Below are 18,827 nucleotides of genomic sequence, written 5' to 3'. Positions count from 1 at the left end.
CGGGCTGCTGGTGGTTGTTTCGTTGGTCAAGGCAGCCGCTAAAGATGGCAGTCCAGGGTAGGGGAGCAGAGGGGAGTCCACTCACGTACACTGTAACCTTAGCTCTGTAGAAATCTTGCAGGCGATACGGCCGCCGTCTACTGTACCAAGACCAAGACCAAGACTAAACTACGGCACGCTTGCTTGCATGCTTATGCTCAAGCTCAAGCTCCAAAGCCCAATAATATCATTGTCTAATCTCCAATTCCACGCGCCTCCTGCCATTACCGGTATTATTGTTCACTCACTCACTCACTCTCAGCTCAGCTCTCGTAGACACGCCTGCCCACTTCACTCTCACTCATCTCCCACTACCTCCTTCACCGCGAGCTCCACATTCTTTTACTAGACCCGGCTGCCGGTAAACACTACACTACACTACCATCCTATTGTCCCTACCTCCCTCGAAAGCAGATTGAACGGGGACACGAAAAAAGTTGTTCTGGTGTTTACCCTCCGCCGAGCGACAAACAAGCGACAGACATTGGCCAATCCTCCTTCTACTCCTTCCTCGACACCCCGAATAACAGTTGGCATGGATATATTTCTACAATGTTCATGAGATTGTTCACGTCCACGACATTTCTCTTGGTCTTTCCCTTGCCAATTGGTCCTCCTGCCAGGGGACACTCCTCGCGATGAAGACCATTCCCAGCGTGAGTACAACCCAATTTAAATTAAGGGACTTGCATTTTGCATTGCCTTGCCTTGGAACATTACTCTGCCACCGAACGACCATCACCAATTCCTATTCACACTGCTTTGTTCCAGGTCCAAGCTAACATTCTGGTTTTTATAGCTTGTTGCCTCGAGTACGGTTGGGATTGCCGCTGCCGGTTTGGCCTTGGGGAAGCCTGAGCGAATCACACCTGTGCGGCCCTCCTCGAAGAAACGAAAAGCTGGAGAGCTCGCAGACTTCAATGAACATCGTGATGGCTATTCTTCCCCGGCTTCGCGTCCAGGCACAAGCTCGACCATGAGCACCCCCTCAGAACACAAGATTCGGCAGCGAACTCTATCCTCCTCGAATCCTCCTCTGACCCACCGCACACGACCCTCGACTGCAAGACTCGAAGCCGCAAACAGTGGCGGGAAGAGAAATTCAATTGTCAGACACGGGGAGGTACTATCATCGCCTGTTGAACATGCTGAAGGGGTGGTTAGGAGAGATTCTGTTTCGTCGAGAGGCTCATGGATTAGAAGATTGTCGACGATACCCACCTCATATAACAACAGTCCTAGGTCAAGCGTTGGTCCGGATTCTCCATCAATAACAGTCTCACATGGCTCTGCTGCTCCAATTTTGTCCGATCCTGCCAGCAGCCCAGCTCAATTACCTCCGAACAAACTGGTGAAAAGAGCTCCATCTCGAGGAGAAGACAATGGATTCTTATCAAGGAGTGGATCCAAGTCGCAAGTACCAACCCTACGTAGACCGGCAACAAGTCACCAACGTTCCGTCAATCTCCAGGAACAGTTCAGAAACGATTCCAAGAAGGAAGATTCCGTCCTGCAAAACCCTCCAAGTCAGACACGAATGACCCCTTCGAGTAAATTTAGTACGCCAGAACGCATAACATGGCGCCCTTTTTTCGAAGCACGACCAACAAGGCTCACGAAAGAAAGGTTGTCAGGAAAATCTAGCGACGGAAATGTACAAGGTATACAGTCGACATCAAAGAGGGTACTTCCGGGCGAGACTACAAGGCCTACCTTGATGAAGCCGGCTGAGATAGATGCGGCCAAGTCTACTGGTAAAGTGTTCTTTGATGAGGACGGTCTGCCATTTGATGACAGTGCTGTCGAGGACCTTGTAAACGGGGATTCGAATATACTGCCTTCTACAGAGTTGCCTCGAGAGTCTCAGAAGATTGCACGTCGTGCTCTCTCGATGAACTTTGGTTCGCCAACCTCGTGGATATCAAGATCTGGGAGTCTGAGGGGGAACAAACGAAACGCAGATGGGAAAAGTGGCGGTGTGCGTTATTCATCAGCCCCAGTCTCAACCATGCCTGGACGGAGTATTGTATCAGCACATGGAACTAGCAGCAACCGGCAGCGGTTGATCATGGATCCAAAAGTTTTTCAAAAGCAGCCGTTGTCGCCGACAGAGGTTTCATCCCCGAATGATCCATTTGCTTCGAGTTTTCAAGCACGCACCCGAAACACTTCTTCGCCGTTGCCACCTCTGTCTCGGCTGTCAAGTTTTAATGTTGATTTAGCTCGCCTTGGATTATCCTCGTCTTCGTCTTCAGCCCATCGACATAGTCCCACTTCGCCGAATTTACAACCTAATGCTACCGACACGTCAGTCCCCTCGGCTGGTCCCGTATCTCCGAATCTCTCTAATTTCGCCTCTCATACGTCCAAGCCATCTCGTACATCACAAATCACAGATCAGACCTTTGTTGGCTCTGATAATGATACCAAAGGATTCACTTCCGGTGACGACGAAGATCTGGATTTTCAAAGCGAGACGGTCTTCGATTCTTTAAGGTCGGGAGCTACAGGCAGCATACGGTCCCGGCACACCCCGCTGGATTCAATGTTTGACGAATCTCCGCCTAGCGTCAATGGCAGCGCAAAGACTAAGAGGCTTTCCATTCACGAGATGCTAGGGAATGGAGGATTTTCAGAAGGACATAACAGGATTATTGAAGAAGACGAAGGAATGTCTACACCGGTCAAAGGTCCTCGTTACTCACAAGAAGAAGGGTTTGAAACACCAGTGCGCCATGCTTCTTTGAATTCCACTGGAATCCCATCTTCTCCACCCAGTTTCTCTCTCGCTACAAAAGAATTCACTCGCATGTCTTTGGATGATGCAGAAGATGACGAGGACTGGACGAGAGATGATGAAAACATGGCTATGAGCAGTCAGCTTTCCCCTCCGTCTAACTCTCTAAATTCTCGAAGAGTAAGTCCAAGCTTTCGCGCTGCACTTGCAGATTTGACCCACAGCGCTTCAACCAATGGAAGCCCCGCTCCAAATACAGTACGCCCAGAACGGCCGAAGAGTAACTTGTTCGACTGGGCAGAACCACCTTCTGCAGAGAAATTAGATTATATGGGTAACACCGCAAGACCTAAAACAGCGCATGTAAAACAGCTGGCGGATGGTAGAGGTGGACGTGCGATTGGACGACGAGGTCCGACTCCTTTACACGTTCGAAGCCAGAGTGTGCCTGTGGTTCCTGATAACGTGGGGCAGCGAGAGCATGCGAAGTTGACGCCCAAATTTGGAACATGGGGCCTGGGAGCAAAAGGGTCCAGCGAAGACTGGGACAACGATTTCGAATTTGAAGGCACCAGTTTCGACAATGCAGATGATGGAGACGGAGATCTCAACATAGAGAGCAGTGGCATGTTGGTGCCTCCAGCTATTCAAGCAAGCCAAGCGAGTGTTGTTGGACATGTTGGCCAAATAAGGGAGGTTTGTCTGCTGGTTGAGGATTTAAAGAGGTTACGATTATTGGCGAAAGAAAAGGGCTTATTGACGGGAGCTTCAGCACCACTATGGAAGGAGGCTGAGGGCATTATTGCTCTTGCAGTTCCAGACGAAGAGGACCTTACACTTTCTCCACCTCACTCACCATCATCTATCATATTTGATAGAGAGTCAGCGGATGATGACGATGGAGATCGTGGGTTTGATGTGGAGCATTTGATGAGACCTGAGGCGCCATTCGAGCTTTTAAACCGGAACGGCCGTCCGACTGGGCTTGTTTACAATGGTGGGACAGTTCGGCGGCGATCAGTCTTCTCGGTCGACGACGATATATTTGGAGCTGTAATTAACAGCTCTCCCACTAGGGATCACTTGCGACCTCCAACACTAACACGTCCCTCCAGCATCAGGAGCGCATCAGACGTCGCCCGTTCAGTAATGGAAACCATGCACCAACATCGGGCAACGTCAGATCCCTTGCTCAAAGAGATGGCTGCTCAGTCTTCGGAAAAAATGCCATTCGACACTACTAGTCTCCGGGATCTTGTGCATCGCGCGAGTGTTCTCAGTCGTACTCTAGCAGATCTTATTCGGAAATCTGATGGCAGATCGCCCAGTCCTGATGCAGCTCCTCAGCGTGAATCCAGTCCAGCGTTCACACGAGTCTTCACTGACCCGATGGCGAGCCCGCCTAAAAACCTACCTCGAAGCCAAAGCAACGGTTCTATCCTCAATGGTTCGATCGACTCTTCCCCGACTAGAAGTCTGGGCCAGAGAATGCATATGATGACCGTCATCTGAACGGTCCTATAATTACGTGCGAAACTCATCAGTTCTTGTACATTTGCGACGAGTTGCCTCATCGGCATCGCGTATTCTTCCTTTCCTGCATAGCGACGGTTTTTCGACAGCATGAAGCATTTCCCGAATCCTTTGTTTAACCATGCATTTCCTATAATAGAACTTGGGAGTGGTTCAATCTCATCGGTCGGGCTCTTGCATGTACATCAGCGCTCAAAATAATGGCGCTCTGCTTTGGGAGTTTTTGTCGCACCCGCCCAAGGATGGGCGGAAAATTCGTGCGAGAGAATGGGGCATCCACCAAAAGCGATAAAATACGCATATAATGTTTGCACGATGCTTCCCTTCTACGCCTTTTGTCTTCAGTCCCGCTGTGGTTGCGATACACGATGGATGCTTTGTTTTGTTTTGTCTAGTATAGAAAGAAAGAAAGAAAGAGGAGACGGGAGGCTTTTTTGAGTGAAGTTTAATTTTGTGGTGTGTGGGAGAAATCGCGCTATCTCGACGTTGTCCTGTCGCCACAAAATGGGCTCTGCTCTGAATGAGCTAGCCCCATGGGAACTTGAGCTCTGTTGTGTGGACATGACAGATGGGATTGAGAGAAGTGGCTGGTACGGTTTTGCATGGCGTTTGGCGGACGGGCTGGGCTGGATGGATGCGCATGACATTATGGGATCGATCACCAGAGAGGCAAGAAGAAAGAAAGGAAAATAAACGCATGAGATATGTGGCATGGAAGATATGAAGTTATGGCTTCACGTTATTTTTACCCTGTGCTTATGATTGTGAGATCCTCTACACTTTGTGACGGGGTTGTAAGGAAGGGAGTTCTGATGTTCGTTGCGGTAATAATAAGATGCTCTTTAAATTCCGGTTCCGAGTCAACAGGAAGTGTGTGAATAGCCCAGCACGTTTTAGACAAGGTGTATAATCGAATGCCATGCCTCCCTCGCCCTCCTTCCGCCTGCATCTTTATACGTGAAAAAGCATACCCAGTCAGACCATTGACATGGATACTCATTACGATTATTACCTTGCTCCATCCAATATTATCCAATTCCCCCACCGTACAAATAGTTTCGTATTTATTCTCCTAGTTTCTTCCTCTTAAAGATAAGCTAGCACAAGCACTAAACAGAATAATAGATATGTATTAGCGTATCGTTGTCCTCGTCCTGCGAATGAGTGACAAAAGCGAAAGAAGCCTCATATGAACTACCGCCTGCAGTACAAAAATATCTAGCGTTTCATCTATCTCGAGACAAGACGTGGCATGGCATGGTTAAAAGCGGGGAGGGGTGAAGTGGTAGGAAAAGCAGATTGGGGTACTGGATTGAGGGGTTGCGAAGATGGACTTTTGGGGTTTGGGGTTCGGAGGAGCTGGGGTGATGGCTTGGGATTAGGGGAAGGAGGCAAGGTTTTGGGGGTCGGTTGCAGTAGGCAGGGGGGAGGGGTACGAGAAATTGTTTAGTGAAAGATAATACTGGTGATGAGGGCTCAGTCAAGATATCGATCGATGTGCTTTATATGATTTATATCTTCAATTTGTTTGCTTTCAAATGCTGTAAACGTAGTGATGAGGTTTGTTTCTGTTCTTTGATAAGTGCCACCTCCGACAACACATTCAGCTGTCAAATTACATACTTTGAGAACTACGGAACAGTAAATGTGATTGAACAAACCCCTTGTAAGATTACTTCAGTTGACTGTCCATAGAGCAAACGCTATAATCAGAAGGTTATTCTTCAAGTGACCCTTTGTGATTGCAAGCCTCTTCCGTGTCTTTTCCCTACTATATACGCACCTTACTCCATGTCTTTACAGAACATATTTGCATCCATTCAAGACATCACAACTCAACAAATATAATCTCCATCGAACAACAGAAAGCAAATTCGTCGAAATGGGAACCCGAAAGAAACAAGCACCCGTTGGCCCTCGCTACCACCTCTTCAGTTCCTCTGTATTCAACCAACGGGATCGAGGACACCAAGAGGCTCCATTAGAATTATCCTAACGGTTAGAGAAAGACATCATCGCCAAGTTCCGAGCGGCGGAATGGGCGAGAAAGAAGCATAAAAGAGAGCCAAATGCGCAATGCGGAATTGGATCTCCAAGTCAAGGATGCAATCGAGGCTTTGGATCGCTACGTCAAGCGAATCGAACAGGATAAAATAGATGAGAGGTTATTCGGTAGTCTGGTTGAATTCTTTGAGAAGAATGGCTATGACTGAGAATTGGCACAGGATGAAGCGGAGATAAGGATGGCATGGCTGTCTAATGAACTTGGAGAAAACAGCAGCGATTCCTATGAGTTCCGGAACTGGCAGGGTGGGTATCTGTAGCGGCAAGTAAAGGGCAAGAGGTATCCATACATAGATAATAGAATGAAAAAACGATGAGCAATTTCCAATCTTTTTGTTTGTTTGGTTGCGATGATAGTGCCCACATCTTCTTGAGAACTTCAAGAGAAAACATCTAATAAGCTATAGATTCTCAACAATAGATGACTGGTGTGAAGCCTGAAAGAATATTCACGTCACCTTATGAAAGCTATTGTATTTCGCTAATTGCAGCTCGCAGAGTCAGTATTCACGACTGTCTTTTGGATTCCCAATCCAATTTTGCCTTGATGATTCACACACAGCTTCCTTTCCGCCTACCCCTTCACTCTCTCCAGCGTTCTCATAGCTGAGCTTGATTAACTCTGAGACTCGGTTATTGAAGGTACGTAAATTGGGTGCTGGAGCTCAGCCTACTTTCGTGGATATACAAAGACCTTGAATGGGATTTACGTTTCTTTACTATACGGTTCCTCAATATCCTTTCTGTAGTTAAGCTTGCCAATCGGAGATCCGAATTCATCAGCGGGGGCAACTTCTTCCTATGGCATCCCGTGATTAAGACTGTGAGAATGATGTAACACTTACTCATCTTGTAAAGCTGTGACACCTAATCACGTCCCCAGCTCCCTTGCTCCTTGATTCTATTCTTCACCTTGGGTCCCTCAGGAAAGCCCAAAATATAACTCTGTCAGCTTCACCACACAACAACAAACGCCATCAAACATCTTGCTATCTTCACAACTCAACTAAATAGCTTAAACACATTCAAACAAACACCACAAACAACATGACTGGTTCCCAATTAAGCGATCATGAAGAAAGAGATGACCCTGAAGTCCATCTTCCATCTTCCAAATTTTCCTCCTACGGAGATGAGCCTGGCTCCCCAGAACTACCTGTAGCGCCGGCTGAGGACCCCAACGCAATCCAACCAACACCTTCCTCGCTTTCTGTTGATCCAACACTTGCGCGTGCCCCGGTATCAGGATATCCATACCAAAGATTTGATGGTGGACTTGATAGCCGACCGGATTTAGGACTTGGAGACAAGGAACGATTTAGCAGAAAATATATGCCCCCTTTCACGCCTGAGCGCCGCTCAACTACAAGCCACGGCCCATCAGAGCATCAACGCTACCCAATCTCGCTTCCTCACAGTACTCAAGAAGCCCAAGAAGCTACGAACACTGACGCCAAGGACCGCCCTTCAACCAGCCATGACCCTCTCCCCCACGCACACTTACATACTGAGACTGAGGGAGCTACAAAGACCACCACCAAGAACCAACCCCCAACCTACACACCGACTGGTAGTCCCGAAAAGGTCGCAGAAGAGCTTGAGCGTAGGAATGCAAGCGCCGTCGCTCGATTCCGGAGGTTTGTTAATAGTGAGAGACGAGAACAGGATTTGAAGCATGTGTTCATGAGCAAAGGCTATAATCGCAAGGCTGCGTCTCTGTTGGCGAGTTATGAGATAATGCGGCTGAAGGAGTTGGTTGGTTAGGTAGGCGGAGGCAGGTGGGAAAAAATGTGGAGTGGTATGGTCGTTGAGCTTAGGTAGATAATTAGTATACTTCTACTTTCATAACCGTAGTTTGTAACTCCATTGCTGTGATCAAATGTCGTAGAAGAATATTCAAAGCGCCAGGGTATTCATGCGAGTTTCACTGGCCTGCTAGGATCTTTTCCATAGCTGCTAAAGCTGCGGTATGACTCGGAGGAAATGTACAAGGAGAAAGGACATAACCGAGAAGCAGCGCAGGTTATGGTGAGACGTGATCTGAAGAGACTTGAGGAGGTTGACTAGCGCAACGAGAGCGGAGTGACAATGGACACTGCTATGCTATAAGTACTTTAAACCTTATTTCACTTGATGAAGGCTCAAAATAATCAACCCTTGATTATACAGAGTCATAATAAATGGCTCGTGAATCATTTAATACACCCAGCATCTTGCTTAACGTGTCATGCATATATATCTTGAATATTGGCAGCTACACAGAACAACTTCTAAACACTACTACACTACCAGTCTCTGTGGAGTCCAAGAAATTTCTCAGCCTCCCGGTCACAGAAATCGAAATCAGACCAAATGCCAGGTCATGAATCCTCCACCGCAAAAGATCGCCCTGCTCTACCAGTCCAGAGCCAGAAGCCAGAAACAGCGCCAGTACAGAAACCAGCGCCAAAAAATCATCACCAAGTTCCTACCACCCACGATGCAAAAGCCAAACAAGTACGAATGCTCGTACCCGACCAGAGATCCCCAGCCAAAAAGCCCCATTGCCGCCACTCCCGGCATCACCACAGCAAGGGAGAAAGTAAGCACGACGCGAAGTCAGTAGACGACCTATACCAACAATTGAAAAAAAGTGCATGTGGAGAAGGGCTATAGCAAAGATGCATCTCAGGAAATTGCATACGCGGAGTCGAAGAAGGTGATGGATGAGATGGAGAGGACTTTCAGGCACGAGATGAAGAAATATGAGAAGTGAGGGGTTACTTTGTAGATTTCGAAGCAGTGAGCTTTCACACCGATGAACAAAACACACAGAGAATTAAAAGATAGAGCAACTATATATCAGTGTGGGATAGTAAAGGAAGTCCCAGATAGACACAACCGAAACGAGATGCTATATCCTCGCTTACTCAGGGGGAAAAGGGGCGGCTCAAAACAGTTTAGCCTCCTTTCGCCAGTCTTGACTTCAAGCGCAACTCTCTGCATTTCACTTTCATCATTCATGCACCCCTCAAACAGTAACACCTCGAAAAGAGCCACGCAATACCAAACCCCCAGATCAAAGCTTCATTAGATGCTCTCTCATCAGTGAATGCGATCTGATGATGTCTGTGGCGTCTTCAAAACGCGGGGTTCAAGGTAGGTCTCTTGCTTGGCATTGTCTCAGTTCATCACATCTACGCCTGAGTTATTCACAACCATGAGGCGTAGTCATTTACAACCGTGAGGCGTGTGAATATACTTCTTCAAGCTATATTAATTGCAGCGTTCTTTTCTTTTCAACCTGCCAAATAACACAGAAAATCAAATCCTCAAGATGCAGATTCCGACTAGAACTCAGACCCCCCTCCTCTTCTTGGCTGTACTGCTCCCGGCGGTTACAGCCTCCAATGAATACTGCAGCTTGAAGTCATCATATCCAGCACCAGTCCTCTCGAATGGATGGAGTGCTCAGTTGATCGCCCAAAATTTGACGAAGCCACGGGGAATCATACTCGACTCTGCGGGCGACCTCCTCGTCGTCGAGCAAGGGGTCGGCATAGTCCACCTGGGGTTGATTGATGGCGGCTCAACTTGTTTAGAGGTAGCAAAGAAGACGACCTTAATAGACTCTCCTTTAGTAGGCGTTCTTTTCCTGGGTGTGGTATGATCCTAACATCTGCAGTTAACCCACGGCATTGCGCTCTCGACTGACCAACGCACCCTTTATGCCTCATCCTCAGACGCAGTTTATGCATGGCAGTACGACGCAAAGGGGCCTTTAGTGAGTGGAGACAACCAAACTTTGATTGATGGAATGAGCGGCGATGATCATGTAACACGAACGCTTTTGATATCCCAGATGGTTTCGCAGACGCTGGTGGTTTCCAGGGGCAGCGTTTCCAATCTCGACCTGGAGGCTGAAGATATTAGGACCGGACACTCGCAGATCAGGGCATTCGATTTAGAGGACAAGGCGATGACCTCAAATTCCACGCCTTACGATTTTGCAACACAAGGTCGTATACTTGGATGGGGCCTAAGAAACTCAGTTGGCGTGGCCGAGGAACCGCTTACTGGGGGCATTTACAGCGTCGAGAATTCCGCAGATATGATAGAGAGGGACAATGTCGATATCCATCAGAACAATCCTGGAGAGGAGCTGAACTACCATGGTTTTCTCAACAGTTCGACGGATAAGAACCAGGGCGGAAATTACGGCTATCCTTACTGCTTTGCACTTTATAATACGAGCATACCGAACCTTGGAAAGCTGAAGGTGGGCAGCCAGTTCTCGCTGGACCAAAACAGTACGGTCAATGACAAGTTTTGTCAAAAAAACCACACTGCTCCTCTACTCACTTTCCAGGCGCATATGGCCCCTCTAGACATCAAATTCGAACCTAATGGAACAGAAGCTTATATTTCTCTGCACGGCAGCTGGTATGTTCTTCTCTCGTGGCTTTGCTCAGCCGATATCGTGTATACTAACTAGGATCCAAGGGATCGCGATAACCCCACAGGCTACAAAGTCTCTTCCATCGCATTCTCAAACGGCTCACCAGTCGCTGCTCCAGACAGCACGAACTCTCTCACAGATATCATGACGAATCCTGATAACTCCAAATGCCCAGACAATTGCTTCCGCCCTGTGGGATTGGCCTTGGATTCCTACGGCCGTCTCTTCATGTCCTCAGATGCTACGGGTGAGATTTATGTCTTGGTGAAGACAAGCACCGCAACGCCAACGTCGACATCTCCCTCTTCAACGAAGTCGAAGAGTGGTGGTCTGCGCGTGCGAAGTAGTCTGGCTGTGTTTTTAGTACCTGGCGTGGTTATTTCGCTTTCACTGTGGTTGCTTTGACCTCATAGGGAAGTCTGGCAGCTTTTTGTCATTATATGGTTATTCTATGGCGTTCGGCATGGATAGGTACACAATGGCGGAGCATGGCTTTTGGATTCTTCGTGGTAGTTTGATTTCCTAAAACGGGAAATTTCGCGGCGAAATCCTCAATGTATATTTAACACAATAGCCCGAGAATTCTCGAATAAAACCTAATGTTACATGTGCTGTACCTACTCCGGGACCTTTAATACATGAAGCTGAAGCTATACCCAACTGGAAGGAAGGCATGGAACACTTTTGCCCAACTCCTGTAGATCGGATGAGATCCCGAAAGGCGGGGGTTAGTCCAACCCCGCCTTCGAGCGCCAAAACTTGCTATCTAAAGAACTGAGGGGCTGTGCTGTCACTATGAATACTGTAAAGTATTTATTGCATTGATCACGTTTTTTATAGATTCGCCTTTGTTTTATTCTAGATAATTCGTAATTAAACGACTTCCAGAACTCTATATACAGTAACGCTGAAGTATTTTACGGGGTCTCCACTCGCTAGAGCATTTAGCCTCCAAGCTTTTAACGGGCCGGGCACTACTGTACCAAGATTTTCACCCAACGTCATTGAAAATGAAGGTGAAAAAACCTCTAAAAGCTATAAATTCTAAAACCAGCAGCAATACAAGTAATTATAATATGAGACTATCCACCCACAGAATCTCCCAATACCGAAGTTTTTGTTTCGCCTCTCATGGCCAACCTCCACAGCAGTCCAAACGTACCGCCTGTACCGGCCAACAGGTTCACAGCTCCCTACCGAACTTTCTTCAGCTACCCGGATCTCTACGGCTCGTTATTCCCACGGGACTACGGCGCGCAATCGGACGATGAGGATTCAGACGATGAGGATTCTGTTATAGACGAGGAGGTTGGACGAGAACCGGAAACCCGACCATTGCTGGGAAGACGGAAATCGACTGCGCAGAAACAAGGGGATGCCTCGAGTGCCAAGACGTTCTTCCTGCTCATCAAGTCCTTCATCGGCACTGGGGTGCTCTTCCTACCCAAGGCTTTCAAGAATGGGGGACTGGCGTTCTCGGTGGTCGCTTTGGTGGTCGTGGCGTTGGTTTCCTGTCTGGCGATGCATCTGCTGCTGCAATGTCGACAGAAGTACGGTGGGGGGTATGGTGAGATCGGGGAGGCAATTGGAGGGAAGAGAGTACGGTCTATTATATTGGCTTCTATCACCATTTCTCAAATCGGATTCGTGTGTGCCAGCCTTATCTTCACGGCGCAGAACATGAATTCGTTCCTGGAAGCCGTGCTCCACGAGTCATGGCCGCTTTCCACTAAGGCTCTCATCGGGCTCCAACTGGTATTCCTGGTTCCGTTGGCCTTTGTCCGCAATATGTCTAAGCTGGGTGGAATTGCTATCTTCTCCAGTGTTTGTATTATTTTTGGCCTGGTGTATATCTTGCAAGCCGACATAACTGCGCTCGCAACGCAGGGTGTTAGCAAGACCGTTCAACAGTTCAACCCGCGGGACTTCACTTTAACCATCGGCTCAATTATCTTTTCCTTCGAGGGCATTGGTTTGATCATACCTGTGCAATCAGCCATGCGTGAGCCCCAGAAATTCGAGAGGCTGCTGGTAATAGTAATGATCCTCATCACCATCATCTTCACCTCCGTCGGAGCACTCAGCTACGCCACATTCGGAGACAAAACACGAGTCGAAATCATCAGCAACTTCCCACAAGACAATAAACTCGTCAACATCGTCCAATTCCTCTATTCCTTAGCTATCTTGGTAGGGGCTCCAGTGCAGCTATTTCCAGCCATCCGAAACGTCGAGGGTGCGCTCTTTGGGCGCCAATCCGGGAAACGCAGCTCCGTGACCAAATGGAAGAAGAATGCCTTTCGAACCCTCTCGGTCTGCGCTTGCGGCGTAGTATCGTATCTGGGAGCTTCCAAGTTAGATAAATTCGTTGCGTTGGTTGGGTCGTTTGCGGCTGTGCCGCTGCTGTACATCTACCCGGGATATTTGCATTTCAAGGGCGTGGCTGATAATAGGTATTCCAAAGCTGGAGATGTAGTTTTGATGGTCGTTGGGCTTGTAGCTATGGTTTATACTACAGCTGTGACTGCGGCTCGTTGGGCAGAGACATAGATATATTGTAACTACATTAATACTAATCATTTCTAAGACGACCAAGACACCACATTCGAGTTACAGTATTCTGGATCATCGTCAACTGAAACACATACTGGACGATAAGAAGGGTTTCTGGAAAAGTGTCGATCCTATAACCTGTTGCACGCAGGTCGGGGGACTTGCTTGTAAACTCATGCATGCTTGCTAATACTTTGGCTATACGTACTATCGCAACGCCAACTCTGTACCAAAACATGAAGCACCCCCACCTCCCCCCCCCCCATTCGGCATCATCGCGAGACGATATGTAACTCAGCAGACAGAGTATAAAATCTCAGCTCGTGAACCTGCAAAACCCACCCCAAAACATATCAATTCAAAAACACGAATCGAATACAATGGTGTGGGGGTTGATTTAGACTCTTAATCCTACCAACTGTAGCCCGGAACGAAACGAATGAAAGATCCAGAACTCCTCTGTTATATTAATTAAATCTTGAACACAGGGTCTATCTCATCTCTATGCATAATATACACATAACCAATCTATAAGGTGCCAAGGTATGTCAAACTCCAACTCTTAGCCTCTACTCATAAGCTAACCAACCACCCACCATCGCCCTAATCACATTATCCCCATCTAAAAATCTCCTTCCAGTCTTCCAGGGCTTTAATCAGGCACCTTCATATACAAGCCAAGCTGCCTTGCTACCCCCCGCCTGCCTATATAACCTTGCACCGCGCATCACATAACCTAAGATTCTCCAGCCTGTGAAGGCAGACGGGCTTCTGAATATCAAGAGGACAGTTCGAGCCGTAGGTTCTCATAGACCAATTAATAAATAGCAAATAAAAAAGGTGGCATATTTTTTTATTCATAGTCTCCCAAAAGCTGGGTTTTTGTTTTAGTATAATAATCATCACCACTTTTTCTGATTCCAAGAAGAATCCCCACCCCGCCTCTCTCTCTCAACTTGAGCATCAAATTCTCTCTGCGCCTCTTCTTTCGCATAACTCCTATCCTCATCCGTCTTTGAGATTGAGTAGTTTTCTCCAAAAGTGGAACCTTGCTTCTGGTCCTTCTGTGACTGAGCCTGTTGTTTCGACCAGTCGCTCTGCCCCGGCCCTTGTGTTTTCCGTACATTATCCCACCCACCACCCTGTCCTCCTGGCTGTTGACCTCGTCTTAACCGTTCCCAAGCCGAGCCTTGAGATTGTGAGGCTTGAGTATCAGGGGCTGCACCTTGTTGAGCGGCCGTGGGGGTGTCCTCGCCGAATACATCGAAAGGCTGGCTTTGTGGTTCTGGTGCTTGTGTCTGAATTGGAGCAGGTCTCGATTGAGGCGGAGGTTTCCACTGTGACTCTTCTTGCGGGATTTCTGGCTCTGCTCCCATAAACATGCCACCCGTCGGACTAGCATCATCATGTCCCTGCGCACCTACCGGCACAGGAGGGCCCTGTGGCCTCTGACCTGGCGACCCGGGTAGTTTCCCGACTCTCTGCTGTCCTTGTTTTCGAACGGCTTCCACATAAGCCTTCAACCTCTTATCCGACGCTTCCCCAACCGCAGCAACGCTCACGGAATAGCTTCCGAAAAACATGGTCGAGAAGAAATTCCCACAAACGCCATATGAGAAGGTCCTAAGAAGATGCCATGCCTGAACTGCCCTATTCCCCCTCAATATCGCCATGTTCGTATGTGGGAACACTTCCTTTTGAAACGTCTCTAAATTAGCTTGGAAGAATGGAAATCGAAATGTATCAGCGGTCTGCCAAGCCCGCCAACATCCTCCAACTACTCCAACGAATGGCCCATATGACATGATAGAGACCTGCTTTGATGTCCAGAAGGCGATGGCGGTGACTTCCTCGATATCGGGCTGCCGTTGGAGCACCTTGGCCATGTGCTGAAGTCTGGTTTGGACCAGTTGGGCCATGAATTGGTCGCTGTAGCCAAACAGTTTGCCAATGATAGGAAGCGGCCTAGAGAAGCCAGCAGTGTTTACCGTGTATTGGGCGCCGCTGCCATTGCCGCTGTTGGAGCTCGAGTATGAGTCGTCGTCGGAGGGAGGGGCGTTTTCGCTCCAGGCGTCTTCGAGAACCATTGTGAGGGCGCTCGAGCTGGGCTTCGCTTCGATTCGTGATTATTAGGTCGTAAGCATATGCTACGAGTATGATTGAGGCTATCGCGATATTGTCGTTGAGAGGTTGGAAAGCTCCGGAAGCTCCATGAAGCTTCGAATAGATAGAGCAAGTGGTGACGTGACGTTCACTGTACTGTACTGTCGCTGAGTGGCCCAAGCGTTTTCGGATAAACTCAGGCCACCCCACCAGACAGCAAGCAGATCGAGTGAAACTTTATCTCTCCTACTTGTTTCTCACTTCCGATTTTTTATTCGTTTGCTTCTGTCTTTTCGTTCATCTACGTGCAATACCTCTCCTATCCTCTCCTCTAAACTTGAAAGCTCCTCTACCCTGCGAATCTGTGAGACATTCCAATGATCACAAGCTTGAATGTCTCACAATATACCTCAAGAAATCAGGATGAAGTGAAGTCTGCCGGTAGCCTCCACATCGTCTACCACACAAGTGTCAGCGATCGTGTGCATCATCCTGGTATTGGATACCATGAACTTGGGTGAAGCCACTTTGCAGCATTGCCCCCAATTCCAGCGACATGTGAAGATCATTCTTTTCTTCCTTCCCTTGCTCGGGCTCTCCTACATTGTATATCCTCATCCGATTTGCTATTCAAATTTTTGGCTTGCTCAATGCAGTGCCATGCCGGGCTATTTTCTGAGTGGCGCTCACACGTATCCCCTTTCAATTGTCGAATAGTCGTGACGAGGTACCTTGAAGCATTTGCCGACTGGTGTTGGTTGGGCACCTTTTGTGAGAGAGCCCAATGATGGCTTGCAGAACGGTATTTAGTCTCACCACCAACATCGGTATGATTGGACCGTGTATTATCCTGGGCCGTGGGGTTACATCTGTAGCTCTGGAGTCTAGAAGCTTAGAGCTCATAGAGCTCCATTTTTGAAACATACTTCTAAATCCCCTATCTTGTTGATGGTGTGCGGAGAACTCGTCCATTGCTGCCACGTTGCTCGGCTTCTCACTGGCTGCAGGTAGCTGAACTGTTCTTGTTGTGTTTTATAGCACATGCTTTATCAACGTGACACACTTTGATTATTGTGCCGTTAGCTATAGCAATCGGGCTAGGAGCTGATTCTTTTCAGGCCGCCATGAACTACTTAATATATGCTATAAGCCCGTTATATGTAAGCTGCCTTGTATCACGACAGCAACCCCGCAGTCGAATGATTAAGAAATCCGAAGTCTTAAATACTCTACTTTTGCTTTAATCACCAGTTTCTGAAAAACAGTTCTTTCAATGTCCAGCATTCTCAGTTTCGGCATGCCGTCGTCAAAAAAAGAAAAGCATTACGCTAATAGTCGAGCCCGAAGACATTCGGGTGACGTTGTTATTTCTCAAAGCAAGAAATCCAAGAAAGAGGAGAAGAAGGAAAAAGATGCAGACACTGAATCAATATCATCCTCCACGGCCTCGTCCGCCGCCGATACCGTCGTGGTCCCACCTCCTCCCGAGCCGAAGAAATGCCCACTTCGGTTCATCATGGCCGGCATGTTGCAAACCGAGCAGGAAAGCGATGGCAAGAAACTAGGCGGTTGCCCTCTACGAAGAGTTCAGCTCTGGCATACAATTCCACTTTGTCTCCTGGCGGCTGTCAATCTACTTCTCATCATCTTTGCGCTTCTAGGATTAGCTGGATATAGGATTGGGGCCGGAATATGCGGATGGGTAACTGAGATGCAGTCCAAATCAGCCTCGAAACCCCCTGCTGCCCAGAGCCTGATTGACATAGATGATGTCTCGGAAGTGGTGGGCGAGAATACCGAGAAGAAATGACTTGGTTCACTGAGTTGGAGTATTGTATTGAATTTTTGCGACGGTATTTATTTATAGCGTTCCCCGGTCCAAAAGCGTTTTGGCAGATCTATATATCGACTACGAAGATGTTCGGCAACTTTTTGGCTAAGGAATCATACATGCTTGAGAACTTAGCTTCTCGATCCAGGTGCTCATGGAGGAGGAAGCAAACAGCCAAGATATTCAGCTCGAAGCGGTGGGACAATGAGTATATGAAATCGAGGGAGAAATGGTGGCTTGCCATTCGTTCTCCATTATACTCTTTTGCCAACAGACTTTCAGTTTATCAATACCCAGCAAGCTCCACATCTTCATACCACACCCCGAAATCTACGATTGCGTTGGAGCGTTTGTCAGCAGACCGAGCCTGGATTTGAAGTCAATACCACATTATACGTTTTTGGAGGGATGTCATACATTGACAATTCACTCCACCGGCACCCACGGACCGTCTCACCAGAATCTCTAGCCAGCACTTTAGATGTTTCTTCACTCGGCTGTCTCTTTGGATATACGTGGAGCGCCGATTTTAAAATCTCTCCCATTATATATATTTACCACATGCTCCATTCAGATCTTTCTGCGGCAAAAGCGTTACGGATTCTTCTGTACCGACTTTGGCATCCCCTACCGAGGGACCAGGTGGGACGTCACACCCGGATTCGCAGATACAATCAAATCAATGATCAGGCGAAGGAACCTTAGGAGCAACATCATTTCCCTTTCTCCTGCGCAAAGACTTGAAAGCCCACGGTAGCAGAGGTTTGCTCAGTCGGCGAGTACCGTCCAGCGAGAATATCAAGACATGGAACCGGCTTGTGTCTGTCTCCCAACGCAGACGGATCTACATTTCTAGCATCCATCCTCGTCTTTCTTTTCCTCATTATCTACATCTACTGTATTAAAAAGCAGTGGGTCTCAGCCTAGCTACCCCTGGCTGTTATGTTTGTTTACTTTGGTGTTAGGACTGGAGGCCGAGGAGCGCTTTTCACTCTTGTGACGGAGACGGGGACGCAATTTGTATATATGTATCTGTTGAAAGCGAATACGATTCAAAATAGCCGTGTAACATCAGTGTTGAAATAACAAAGCCTGAATCTCATACTGTATAACAACAACGACGCCTTGCAAGATTTCCTCACATACTCACCCACCCCCCGTGTTCGTCTGATTCGTGATAACCGGGTGGTCTTCCACCTCATTCCCCTCTTCCGGTACCGTTTGTATAAGACAAAGTTGAGGAGAACGCATAGCAGCTAGCCCAGCCTCGCAATGCGGCAGGCACGGAAAAAGTGCGAGGTGTGGTCATGTGCTTGGACATCAGTTGACTTCGCGCATCCCAATAGGTAATTATCTGTAACATAATCGCACTCGTCAGTTGCCGCTGTAATCCAGTTCAACTTCTGCTCCGTTATATCCCTTCCAAGCCAGAAATGTTAGGGAGACCGACCGCCATGGCCACGGGGTAGTGATAAGGTCACATGCATGTAGAAGCACGTATGGAAGAAATGCTGTTGCATGTCTATGGT

At 47.9% G+C, this 18,827-nt stretch overlaps 5 protein-coding genes across 5 annotated transcripts; 4 read left to right on the top strand and 1 right to left on the bottom strand.

Annotated features, from left to right (window-relative positions):
- Positions 1–569: 569 nt before the first annotated feature.
- On the top strand, positions 570–4,288 carry LHYA1_G003310 (uncharacterized protein; the record flags this gene model as incomplete). The annotated part of the gene is made up of 2 exons (XM_031148282.1): positions 570–695; positions 839–4,288. Coding segments are annotated over 2 exons (3,576 nt in total), but the record flags the coding sequence as incomplete, so codon positions are not given.
- Positions 4,289–9,689: 5,401 nt separating this feature from the next.
- On the top strand, positions 9,690–11,216 carry SNDH (L-sorbosone dehydrogenase; the record flags this gene model as incomplete). The annotated part of the gene is made up of 3 exons (XM_031148281.1): positions 9,690–9,992; positions 10,038–10,795; positions 10,856–11,216. The coding sequence occupies 3 exons, from the start codon at positions 9,690–9,692 to the stop codon at positions 11,214–11,216; spliced, it is 1,422 nt and encodes a 473-aa protein (XP_031006972.1).
- A 726-nt stretch (positions 11,217–11,942) lies between these two features.
- avt3_1 (Vacuolar amino acid transporter) lies at positions 11,943–13,361 on the top strand (the record flags this gene model as incomplete). Its single annotated transcript, XM_031148280.1, has 1 exon — positions 11,943–13,361. The coding sequence occupies one exon, from the start codon at positions 11,943–11,945 to the stop codon at positions 13,359–13,361; it is 1,419 nt and encodes a 472-aa protein (XP_031006971.1).
- A 905-nt stretch (positions 13,362–14,266) lies between these two features.
- On the bottom strand, positions 14,267–15,451 carry LHYA1_G003307 (uncharacterized protein; the record flags this gene model as incomplete). The annotated part of the gene is made up of 1 exon (XM_031148279.1): positions 14,267–15,451. One exon carries the CDS (start codon positions 15,449–15,451, stop codon positions 14,267–14,269), a length of 1,185 nt encoding a protein of 394 aa, XP_031007005.1.
- Positions 15,452–16,254: 803 nt separating this feature from the next.
- Positions 16,255–17,277, top strand: LHYA1_G003306 (uncharacterized protein; the record flags this gene model as incomplete). Its single annotated transcript, XM_031148278.1, has 3 exons — positions 16,255–16,294; positions 16,586–16,627; positions 16,733–17,277. The coding sequence occupies 3 exons, from the start codon at positions 16,255–16,257 to the stop codon at positions 17,275–17,277; spliced, it is 627 nt and encodes a 208-aa protein (XP_031007004.1).
- Between the last annotated feature and the right edge of the window lie 1,550 nt (positions 17,278–18,827).

The sequence above is a fragment of the Lachnellula hyalina genome, assembly GCF_007821495.1.
Source record: "Lachnellula hyalina strain CBS 185.66 chromosome Unknown contig00035, whole genome shotgun sequence".
Taxonomy (NCBI): domain Eukaryota; kingdom Fungi; phylum Ascomycota; class Leotiomycetes; order Helotiales; family Lachnaceae; genus Lachnellula; species Lachnellula hyalina.
Note: the sequence above shows the minus strand (reverse complement) of the source record. Positions and strands in the feature narration are given on the sequence as shown.